The sequence below is a fragment of the Cyprinus carpio genome, chromosome A17 (assembly GCF_018340385.1).
Source record: "Cyprinus carpio isolate SPL01 chromosome A17, ASM1834038v1, whole genome shotgun sequence".
Taxonomy (NCBI): domain Eukaryota; kingdom Metazoa; phylum Chordata; class Actinopteri; order Cypriniformes; family Cyprinidae; genus Cyprinus; species Cyprinus carpio.
The window spans coordinates 13753473-13766133 of record NC_056588.1 but is presented as its reverse complement, the minus strand read 5'-3'; the positions used below and the strand labels follow the sequence as shown (position 1 = coordinate 13766133).

Sequence of the window (12661 nt, the reverse complement as noted above, 5' to 3'; positions counted from 1 at the left end):
GTAGAAATGAGAAGTCTATGTTGCTTTCAAACACCAAGTTCAAAACAATTTTAAATTAGAATATTTTTTGTAAATAAAGCATAAGAATATTTCAAGAAGGTCAACATGAAAAGATTAATGTAAATAAACTCCACAGAAAGGAGAGTTTATTATTATTATTATTATTGTAGCTTTATTAAAACTCTTCAGATGACAAGCAGGCGCTATAATTGTTAAACACAAACACCAAGCATAATACATAGATCATACATTATTTTTAAAGGTCACAAACTTGGATAAACTTAAACAATTCTACCTACTGTATGTATAAGGAATTTAAGCGACGTGAGTTTCACTTCCGCTACTGTAGGTGTCGCTGGCGTTAAATTTTTGTTTCAACCCAAAACAGCAACGAAGAAAAACAAGAGCTATCTGTCAAAGCAGCAGAAATGTCAACAGATCGCCTTCTTCTAAAATATAAAAACGTTTACGGTTCAGAATCAATGTGAACCTTTCCCGGTGGTAAGTTTTGTGAAACCGAAAAGCTCAGGTAGTTTACTGCTTGGAGTACGCTAGCTAGAAAGCATACACATCTTTAATAGCAAATTGCAAACGACTGTTTTTTTTTGTTGTTGTTGTTGTTCTTCTTCTTCTTAGTCTTTGTTATTTATTCAAACTAGTGCACAGGTCACAAATAAAACAGTTGGACGCGTACTGTCCTGCATTATCGTATTTAACACTATAAAGCCATTTTTTTTAATGTTGGAAAATAGCATTGTTTTGTGTATTTAAGGCGTGGTTAATTTTGTTAATATTGGCTTGTGGGTAATATTGGCTATTTAGTTCACTACACAGATGTTTAGATGCGATTGATAATTTAAGTGTCAATGCGGAGTGGACGTGTTGTGTTAGAAAGAACGATGACAAACTGTCCACGTGATTAAATTAAGCAATAAAAGAAAAAAAAGCTCCATTATAACTTATATATTGTGATCAGAGACATAAACTTTTTAAAAATATTGTACTTGGAAATGGACTTTTTTTTAGGTTTCATCAGTGGAAGCACAGATCCAAAGGCTGACCATGGCCACCCATCCAGCACCGCTGCCCTTGAGGGAGTTCTGCCCCCTCTACTACCTTCTCAATGCCATCCCTGCTAAAGTCCAGAAAGGTTTCCGTTCGGTCCCGGTCTACTTGACCGCATTGGACAGCAACAGTGATTATATAGCCATTGGCAGCAGCATTGGCATGCTGTACCTTTACTGCAGGAGAGTAAACCAGATGAACAAATACAATATAGAGGTAAGTCTGCTTAGTGCTTCCTGGCTCTTCTGCATCACTCACTGTTGATCTCATCTGGTTAGGAAATGTTTTCTGCAATATATCTTTTGTGATTTGTTTTAATAGGGAAAATGTGAGGCCATTACTGCAGTGAAATTGCTGAATTGTTTCGATGATCTTGTGGCTGTTGGGACAGCATCAGGCCGGGTCGCTTTCTATCAGCTTGTGTCACCATTGCCTGGTAGAAATAAACAGGTATGATTTCATCTCTGATTACAGTTTTCAAGTAGCAAGGGTTTCATTAAATAAGTGAGTAGGTTTCATTTTTTTCTCCACGATAATTCACATTATATTGGGATAACAATGTCAATGACTGACTATTTAACACAGAAGATACAAATTAAGCATGTATTATATTTAGCTTTTAACATTATTAAGGTGTGTATATGTCCAAAGTAGCTACTTTTTGTCCCTTCCTGAAAAAAACAAAAAAAAAAAAAAAACATAAAGAAACACTTATATGATTGATAATCTGATTATTGATGAATACATCTTATTAGTAAAAGACCATAGTGTCAATTTCTGTTGTCTTATTACAGCTGAGAAGATTTGATGTTGTGGGCTTGCACAAAAGCACAGTTACTGCATTAGCATGGAGTGCTAATGGCATGAAGCTCTTCTCTGGTGATGATAAAGGGAGGGTGGTTTATTCTTCTGTGGACTTGGATCAAGTAAGCGTTTTATAAGCAGTCGATTGAATCTTTTTCATAGGGCTGCACGATAATGGTTAAACTGATAATCATGATTATTTTTTATTAAAATTATAATCACGATTATTAATAACGTTTATTCTATCCTGCTAAAGAAAGAAAACCTGCCAAAACCAGCCTGTTTAAGCTGGTTTAAGATGGAAGTAGCTGGTTTTAGCTGGTCTCCTAGCTTGGTCAAGCTGGTTTTAGCTGGTTGTTCCAGCTGCTCTCCCAGCCTGACCAGCTAAGGAAGTGGTCAAAACCCCTCTTAAACCAGCCTGTTGACCAGCTTTGAACAGCAAAGACCAGGCTGGATGACCAGCTAAAACAGGTCAACCAGCTTAGGCTGGTTTTAGCTATTTTTTTTATTTTTTTTTGAGCAGGGAAATGCAATAACATTTCATGTGTCCTTTAACCAACCTCCACTGACTATACACTGACTTCATTTAACCAACTATGATAATACAAAACTCATGGTTTTGGTTAGTGTTTTGTAATTTGTATTCACATTAGATTTGTTCGCAAATGAGAAAAAGCAACGCAGATCTCACAATAAATTTGCTAAAAGATCGTTAATACACACTTAAAACTAACATTGCCATGCCATTTTCAACGCGAAAACTGGTAAAAACAAAATAAAACAATAACAAAAAATCCAACAATTCCAATTTATGTACATTTTCCCCATTGTATTGCCACAGGTAGGAAAATTGCATTTATTATTAACACAATAGATCCATTATTGAAACTCTCTCATTTGGTAACACAAGCAGTACAAATGGCTTGTGAAAAAACACACATTGGCTGTATCACACTTTCATGTAAGCAGAATATCACTGTGGAGAGATAGCTAAAATCCAGCACAGTTTTCATATCATCAGTGCTTGTTCCACCATTAGTGAGCATGCACAGGATTGCCAGATTTCACAAATTAAATAAAACACCGGGCAGAAAGTGTATCCTTAAAGAAGAAAATCTCTGTTTTGGGGTTTTAAAGCTCTTCACATCTGGCAACCACAAGCATGAACGCTAGCGAAGACTTGTTAGCAATCCAAGATAATGCAAATGCCAAATTAAAAACACTTTTTCAGGATAAATACAAGCCGGCCAATATAGTGACGATTATTTTTAATTAATGGAGAAAGGTGGATATCGTTATCGAGATTAAAATACGATTAATCGTGCAGCCCTACTATTTCAGATATTCGCTGTTAGATGGACAATATGGTTTAAGAAATCTGACTTACTGTCTTTCTAAAATCTGATTTTGTTTTACTCTCTAGTGGCTGAATATGTGTGTGTGTGTGTGTGTGCGTGTGTGCATTGGTCTTTTAGGGAGTGTGTAATCCAGTGGTCCTCTTTGAGGAGCCTTCAGCAATAGTTCAGTTGGAATATAGTCAGAAGGTACTTTTGGTTTCGTCCCATCAGCGCTCAGTGCTCTTCTACACGCAAGAGCAGTCGCATCATCAGCTGGGCACTAAACCACGTAAAAGGTACAAAACCCTCAATCCATCTTCATCTAAAAGTAATCTATCATTGTCAGGGTTGCAGCACTGCGTTCATGCTGAATTCTTGATATCTGGCTTTCTTTTTACAGTAATGGCAAGTTTGGTGCCTGCTTCCAACCAGCTCTGTGCAAGCAGAGCGATCTGGTTGTTTACGCAGCCAGGCCCGGGTTGCGTCTGTGGAGGACGGATGTGCGGGGACGTGTTGGAGAGACCCACGTCCTAAAGCCACTTTTTAATCAGGATATACCTAAGTTTGAGCTGTTCCCACGTTCAGGCTCCAACGGTGGCTGCAGACCTTCAGAAAGACAGTTGGGAATAGTCAGCTGCTTCCTGAAGGAGGGCTGGGTCCTCAGCTGGAACGAATATAGTGTTTATGTTGTGGACTGTACCAATCAAGTATGAATGAATCTAAATTATATTCATAATTGAAATGTTGCCAATGCAAACTTAATTTGTGCTGTTTTTCTTACTTATTTCATTTGCTCTTTGGTCATCATTGGAGGATTGGAAAGCAGTGGAGATATAGTGTCTGTGTCATGCACTGAGAATGAAATCTTCATTCTGAAAGGAGATCGGGACATTTTGCGGATCTCAGATTGCCCTGAGGGATTGGTTTCCAACTGTGAGTTGCAGTACTGATGCCGTAATGGCAGTTTTAGTCATGCACTTTGCTCCATCAGCAGTACTCCGATATTAAGGGGTAGGAAAAAGCCTATTGTGCCCTTGGCAGTTGACAAAATGCAGTGTTTTTACTTATTCATCCTTTATAGGGGCAATTTCTATGAATCGTAGCTTCATGAGTTACATTTGATGTTGATGTGTGCCCCTCTCTCTCTCTCTCTCTCTCTCTCTCTCTCTCTCTCTCCCCCCCATCAACAACAAAAATGTTAAATCAAAAATCTTAGCAAACAATTTATTTAACAAGTTTTTTTTTTTAATGTTTTGAAGCATCTTATACTCTTATATGTGTTTATTTAATCAAAAATACAGAAAAAAACTAATATTTGAAAATGTCATTAATTTTTTTATTTTATTTACTACACGTATATTTTAAAATGTAATTTAGAAATTATTCTAATATGCTGGTGCATAAGAAACTAATTATCAGTGCCTGATATTTTTGTGAAAACTGACAAAAAAAAAATTTCAGGATCTTTGAGAAGAACATTCAAAAGAACAGCATTCATTTGAAAAAGAAATTTTCTAGAATAATATAAATGTCTTTACTGTCACTTTTGATAAATTTAATAGGCTAGTTCACCCAGAAATATTTTTTTTTTTTATAATTTACTCACTCTCAAGTTGTTCCAAACCTGTATGAAGAAAAAATCAGTTTGAATAAGGAAAGCGATAACTTTGCCATAGTATCCTTTCAAATGTAAAAGTTGCCACAGTCATTGGATTCTTTGCATGTTCTGCACTTTATTTGTACCATTTTGTTTTATTAGTTTATTTATTAGAATTTGAAAGATTATAACAATATTGATTAATAAGTGAGATCTGATTTTAGTGCTTGAAAACCAAAAAAGTAGTGCAAGTCCTGGAATTTTATTTTGCAGTATCCGTAAAAACCATTTACAAGTTACTGGACAACCTTAACAATCTTATTTTTTTTTTTTTTTTTTTTTTTTTGTTATTTGAACTAAACTGTCTTTGTATAATTTTATATTCATTTCCTAGTATTTTTTGCACAAAACAATTTCAGAAATTTCATGTTTTAGATTGTAGGTCATCTTGTACCCTGTCAAGGACAAAGCTAACCAGCAAAACTTGATATCAACATCATCCTAAATATTACATTTGTTTGCACCATATTGTAGTGAGTAACCTTTCTTGGTATTGCGGTTTCAAATATCCCACCATAATCTGTAGTCTGAGCATGTCAAGGGCTAATGGCAATGGCAGATACATTACTAATTAGTTTCAAGAAAAATTCAAGAAATTTTCTTTTTTGTTTGCCAAATAACCCTGTGTATGTGTCCGCCGCCACAACCCCCAAGCCCCGGAAAAAAAGTTCAGAATAAAAGTATTACATTCTTTTCAAAAATTAATAAATTCCTTAAAAAACAAAAATAACGTATTGACCCCAAACTTAAGGTAACTGCAACCAGTGGCCCCAAAAAATGTCACACTAAAAATTATTGAGTTGAAAATGTTCCAATGAATTTGACAAGTGTCAGCAAACTTCTTATTTTATATATTTTGCTTGAAAAGCATTTTTAAGTATCACCCGAATGTGCACACTCCTTTTGGGGCCACTGTATCTTAGATACATATCTTTCTTATGCTTTCTTCCTCAGTATTAGACCACTCCTACCATTTTACATCTCCTCTTTCCACACCCACTATATTACTGCCTCCTAATGGTGCCGTGGAAATGGCTCAGCCAATCAGGACCATGCCCATTATTACAGAGCAGGAGACTCAAGCCAGTCCTAACTCAGAGGAGGTGCACGATGGGGTTGAGGAGTCAGAGGAGGTGCAGGAGGAGCAGCATCCTCAGGAATTCAGTCATGTGGTAGAGGCTCTGGAGGTGGCAGAGGACTTGGAGCAGCAGCGGGCCAGTTTGGGTACAATGGAGTCCCACAGCCGCAGCAGCTCAGTCACCTCATGGGAGAGTGCGCAGGGCATGTTTACCAACACAGAGGCCTCCACCTCAGAGCTCTCCTCTAGCCGATACAGCCCCATCACCCAAGAAGATTTCCAACAGGAGCTGGTGGTCAAGGCCATCAAGTTGAAGAAGAAAGGCAAGAGAAGACGGCAGGGTAAGAGGATCAGTATCACATGATGTGGTGTGTAAATTTGATTATATTCCATTCACTGATGTTCTCCATACATTCTTGTATAACTGTAGAGAGTGGGACCTGTGTCAACGAGCGCAGCAGCTGGTCAGAGAGCATTTTCAGCCAGGACAGTGCAGGCAGTGACGTTCTAAACACGCCCATGAGTGAGCCTCCTTCTGACCACACCAGCCTCCTGTGCAGCAGCCTCGACCTGCACAGTGCCGGATCACCTGACCAGGATGGTTCCGTCTGTGGAGAATCCCACAATTCAAATGCCTTTACCATTCAGAGCCCATCAGAGCCCTTACAGAGTGAAGAGCCTCTTCAGGATCCAGTTAACCAAACAGCAGAGGCCTTACCGGCTTGCCCTACATCACTGTCACTACAAGACATGGAGTGTCAAGTGTACAGTGAAAACGTGTTTGCAGAAAACAAGCAAATTGCAGCTACGCCTGATGTGGACATGCTGCTGGAATGTACCTTCTCATACATGCAGGCAGCTGATGAGCAGGACATCATGAAGGAATATGTGAAGGAGAACAAAGACACCCTGAAGGATTCAGAAGAAGATTTTAAACATAGTTTACATGGAGACTTTAATTTGGATTTATCTTATGATCCCATTAGGCCGCTGGGTTACTCCCCGGAACCTGAGCCAACACCATCTAGTGACGAGGAGGACATCTATGCACATGGAGTGCCATCAAGTGCTAGTCTGGGGGACGGACTGAACGCCCTGAGCTTGCAGAGCTTATCTGATAAGCAGAAGGAGGACGAAGAGACGCAGCACCTCAAAGCTGACCAGGTTAGAGAGCTAAACAACTAACAGATCAGAGATCTGTATCAGAACAGGAGAAAGTTAAGTGTATAATTTATAGAAGTGTGTAATATACACTAACTTTCAGAATTTGGGGGTCAGTAAGATTTATTTTTTTTTTATTTGAAAGAAATCACTTATGTTCACTAAGGTTGCATTTATTTGATTATTGATACTGTAAAAACAGTAATATTGTGAAATATTCTTGCATTTTAACTATATATATATATATATATATATATATATATATATATAGTTATAGTTATAGTTATATATATGTGTGTGTGTGTGTGTGTGATGGTAAAGCTGTTTTTCCAGCACCATTACCCCAATCTTCAGTCTCACATGATCCTTCAGAAATCATCCTAATATGCAGATTTGGTGCTCAATAAACATTTATTTTTATTATTAATGTTGAAAACAGTTGAGCTAATATTTTTGTGGAAACTGTGAATTTTGATGAATTGAAGTTTAGAAGAATAGCATTTATTTAAAATTGAAATTTTTGTAACATTATAAATGTCTTTACTGTCGCTTTTGATCAATGTAGCGCATCCTTGCTGAATGATCAGCAGTATAATGTTTTTAAAAGTCTTTGTGAGAATCACCGTATTAAATTTTATTGATGTCATGTGTTCTATGTTTTAATGTCTTTCTGTATGGTTTTCTCTTTGTTTGAAGTTGGCTGAAAGTTGGATGGGCTACACTGGGCCTGGCTGTGGCATCCTCAGTCTAGTAGTAACGGACAGACATATCTGGTGTCTTGACTTTAAAGGAGGCCTTTTCTGTAGTGGTCTTCCTAATGGTAGCTTGAGCTGGCAGAAGTTTGAGGAAAATGTCCATCAGGTGGCGCTGTCCCCATCAGGTAAGGGACATAGATTTGTTTTGTTAATAAATAAGCAAACAACTGCTTAAACAAATATTAGTTATTGGTATTCTAGACTAAACGTTGTCCTGTTTGCTGATGTGTTTTCCTAGGCTCATTGCTGTGGAAGGTGGAACAGAAGACCATGACTGCTTACGCCTGCGGGAAAGTCACCATCAAGGGGAAGAGACACTGGTACAAAGCCCTGGACGACACAGCGTTTGTGGCACTTGGTGATGACACAGCCTGGATGATTTGCACTAATGGAGAACTGTACCTACAGACAGGTGTGGGAGAATAAACACACCATAGTGCTCTCACATTACAATGACATATTCTACTCATTGTTTATTTAGCTGAGATAGAAGAAAGTATTTTACTTAAAAGCTACTACAATATCACCGCAGACCACAGAGAGAGATGTTATTTCGCGATTGGACCACTAGAGAGTGCTGCATGTACTTGAAAATAAGTAATTGTATTTAAGTTAACAGGATAGTTCACCTAAAAATGAAAATTATTCATTAATTAAAAATGAATGAAAGTTATTATTTACTCACCTTGTTGTTCCAAACCCATGTGACGGTAAATCTCCAATGTAACACAAATGGAGAAATGCACTAGTTGCTTTTTTCTATGCATTTAGTTCCCGTGTGGGCTGATAACTTTAAAAGATCAAAAGGATGCAATAGAACCATAAAACCATCATTAAAGTGGTCCATATGACTTGAAAAAAATTGTATTAACTGACAAATCATATTTATACTACAGTGTAATTGAATGGAAAAGAGCAACCAGTTTAACTTTGGGCTGGGCTCTGCTTTGGTATGTAATGATGAAGAGTATAATCAACTCTTGCTGGCTGTGCCCGTTACCTTAAAACTCTATTAAAGCCTTATCATCCCTTTATGACCCCCTACCAGTCCAGGTCATTAGCTACAGTACTGTGAACATATTATTAAAAATGTTCACTATAGTAGCAGTTTCTGGTTTCATTGGGAATAGTAACCTGAAAATATGCATAAACCAACTGAAGGTGTACTGTTGTAGTGTAATCAGCTGATGAATACTGTTGCTCTATGTGTGTCTTCAGGGCTGTGTGTGGACAGGCCATGTGCGCGGTCAGTGAAGGTGGACTGTCCATGCCCCATGGCACAGATAGCAGCACGTGGCATTGTGGTGTGGGCACTGAGTGAGCAGAGGGGTGTGTTTTACAGAGAGGGTCTCAGCAGCTACTGTGCAGAGGGAGAGCACTGGAAGTATGACACCGTCAGGTATGTTTGTCATCGTGGTTTTCTCTTAGCTGATAGCAAATTCACTATAGTGAATAAATAAAACAATGATTTCTGGACTGGTTTTACTTCAGGACATCAGGTTGCCACCTAATGTAGTGTCAATGTTGTGTCCACCATATTTTGCAAAAGCGGAAGTACACTATTTTTTTGTAAATATGTGTGCTATGTTGTGGTACAAACAATGTTTATAACAAAACAAATGTATTGGTTTAAAGTACATGGATAGTACTTATGTAAAGTGTACATATATTTTCAATATGTTAGCCATGTTTAAATACATTTATATAAACGGCATTTACAACAAGTATTTGCAAAATGTTAATTATTTTACCAAAATAAGAGGGATCGTACAAAATACATGTTATTTTTTTATTTCGTACTGACCTGAATAAGATGTTTACACATAGAAAGACGTAGTCCACAAGAGAAAATAATAGTTGAATTGATAACAGGGTTCCCACGGGTCCTTGAAATCCTTGAAAGTTTGTGAATCCTTCTGGAGCATCAGTGAGCGTTTGAACTAGTTGCATGTATGTCCCTCAATTGTCCTCAGTTTGAAAAGATGGATCTCAAAATCATACAGTCATTGTTGGAAAAGTTCGAATACGTTCAAATACGCAAAAGATGCTGGAAAACCAAAGAATTTATGGGAACTGAAGGATTTTTCTGAAGAACAGCGGACAGTTTAACTGTTCAGGACAAACAAGGGACTCATAAAGAACTATCAAAAAAACAACAACAATAAAAACAAAAAAAAGCTGTGGATCATCCAGGTAACAGCACAGAAAGAGTCAAGCGTATGTACACTTTTGAGCTAGGTCATTTTTATAAATTCAACTATTTTCTCTTGTGGACTAAATGTTAACGTCTTTTGTGTAAAATATCTTATTCAGGTCAGTACTACATAAAAAAGAACATGCGTTTTTGTATGATCCCTCTTATTTTGGTAAAATAATTTACATTTTGCATATACTGCAAAGTGTATGTAAAACTGACCACAACTGTATGTCGCAACATAGTCCTGTGGGGAACAACATTTTGATTTATGAATATTTGATTTATGGCCTGCCAACCTTAACACTTTGCAAGTTATGCTAATGCTAATTAATGTTTTTCAACGGCATGTTGTTGATGTAAAATAGTGGATAAATTAGAATTTTTTAATGCTAGTTTTTGCTGTAGAAATAAATTTAAATGTTGAGATATATGTTTGTGTGTCCATAGTGAGAGCCAAGGTCTTGAACCCATCTGTATTGCTCTGGGTGAGAATAACACAGTCTGGGCACTGGATACTAGTGGCAACTTATGGTTCAGAACAGGGGTCACGGCTAAAAATCCCCAGGGTGAAGATGACCACTGGTGGCAGGTACATATATGTAATATATGCATGCACAATATATCCTCTTCTAGAGCTGGTCAGATTTTCTGCCTGTATGCTGTGTGTTTAAAACCCTTTCCATAGATGAATCACACATTTTGTACAAAAATGCTAATTATTCCAAAAGCTCATTGCTTGGAATATGTTTCAGATTTATCAAAACAATTAACATCTTTTTGTCTGCATTACTTTGTCATTTAGGTTAGCATCACAGACTATGTGGTGTTTGATCAAGGCAGTCTTTTCCAGACTCTGATCCAGGCCACACAGACTGTCGCCACAGCCACCAGAGCTCCGGTTGAGCGGGTTGCTGAACGTCTGCGCGTGGCCTTCCTTTCCCAGCACTCCCAGGGCCAGCCTAGCCTCATCAGTGTCAGCACCAGTGGCGTGTGGATTGCTTCTGGACGCAACGAGTTTCACGTTGCCAAAGGCAGCCTCATCGGTACGACAAACTGAGCATGGGAAACATGGTGGCTTAGAACCAAAATATGCTTTTCTATTGACTGAGGACCTTTTGATTGGTTCTTGTTTGAAAATGTCATTATTTTTTATAGTGATGTACATCTTTCTGCAGGGACATTTTGGAAGAGTATTGTACCCAGAGGAACAGCATCTGCCACAAAATGGGTCTTTGTGTTCTCCTCTGCTGTTCCAGCTAAAGAGGGTATGTAGAAATCCTGTCTTCCTCTTCACATTCACACCCGTGCAGTATCTGTTGGCATGCAGAAAGCAATTAAATATTGCACAGAATTAAAAACTGTATATTCAAGCATGTTTGTTTATCTCACGGTTATCTCAACAGGGAGTTTCCTATGGTTAGGCCAGAGCAGGAAAGAACTGTTCTGTATCTGGGACCAAGACCTCCAGATGCGGCCCTTCACCATACAGTTTCCCCCAGACGTAGAGATGGTGCAGCTCTCTGCCTGTCGTGATGCTCTGTGGGGTTTAGATCACTACGGCCGCCGGGTCCACATCCGCACTTTATCAGCCAGTTGTTCCACAGGAATGCACTGGACATTACTGGACCTTAGCCAGCTTGGTGAGAGAATTTTCTTTCCATTGACAATAGCTTTATCAGTGGATCACATGCTGGCTAAATTTAAACTCTTGTAATGTGAGAACACCAAAAAAAAAATTAGATTTTTTTTTTTAGTAAGAAATGTAATATAAAGATTTTACTGTCACTTTAAAAAAAAAGAAAACTAATTTTACAAATAACTAAAAATGATCCTCACAAAAATGTCTTTGGACATTAGGAGAACTGTCTACTGGAAGTAATTTTTATTTTTATTTTTGCATTCACTCACATATGCATTAGATGGCACTTAATAGTCGTCTTTATGATGATGTGTCTTGACACATGATTTAAATAATTTGCTCAAGTGTCGCTGCTCCGCAAGGTCTCAAGTGCCATATACATAGGTCATGTGTGACAGAATGACGCATGTTGGGCATACCTTGCTGCGGACCCTCTCCTGTTTCTGTCCCTAGTTCAGATTACCATGTCTCCTGGCTGTCCACATGATCGGTCTCTGACCTACTTATGTCATATTCACAAATAACCTGCCCACTCCCACTTCCACTGAAGCTATACTCCTATTAAACCCCTGTAGCTTTCACTTTAATGTCTTCAATTCCATTTCTTGGAATGTTGAGCTTCCGGCAGCTTAAAATAGCAAACCATGGTTTTGTGTATCATTCATAACTGCCTGTTGCTAGGGGTGCTGTTTATATTTTTATTTCAAGCAGGTGGTTCTTGCATAACACATGTTTTGTAATGAAACCTGTAAGCTAACTGTCAAAGGTCATGAGAGGAAGAGATCAGGTCCTTTAGTATTGAATATTGCAGTGATTAGGCTTTAGGAATGCATTAAACACACATTTAATCAGTGAATTTGGTAACAAGACACAAGTTCACAATCCCAAAATGCAATCAATGCAGCTTTCCATTGAAATGACAATGCAGGCTGATCTAATCTGATTACATCAGACATATTTTAATTACA

At 38.0% G+C, this 12661-nt stretch overlaps 1 protein-coding gene across 1 annotated transcript; it reads left to right on the top strand.

Moving 5' to 3' along the window:
* Positions 1-366: 366 nt before the first annotated feature.
* On the top strand, positions 367-11783 carry LOC109112383 (tectonin beta-propeller repeat-containing protein 2-like). The gene is made up of 16 exons (XM_042774169.1): positions 367-501; positions 1027-1281; positions 1387-1515; positions 1860-1991; positions 3345-3502; positions 3607-3913; positions 4007-4139; positions 5818-6282; positions 6372-7105; positions 7799-7982; positions 8096-8269; positions 9076-9256; positions 10502-10643; positions 10857-11097; positions 11230-11319; positions 11458-11783. The coding sequence occupies exons 2-16, from the start codon at positions 1063-1065 to the stop codon at positions 11766-11768; spliced, it is 3600 nt and encodes a 1199-aa protein (XP_042630103.1). The 5' UTR covers positions 367-501; positions 1027-1062; the 3' UTR covers positions 11769-11783.
* Positions 11784-12661: the final 878 nt, after the last annotated feature.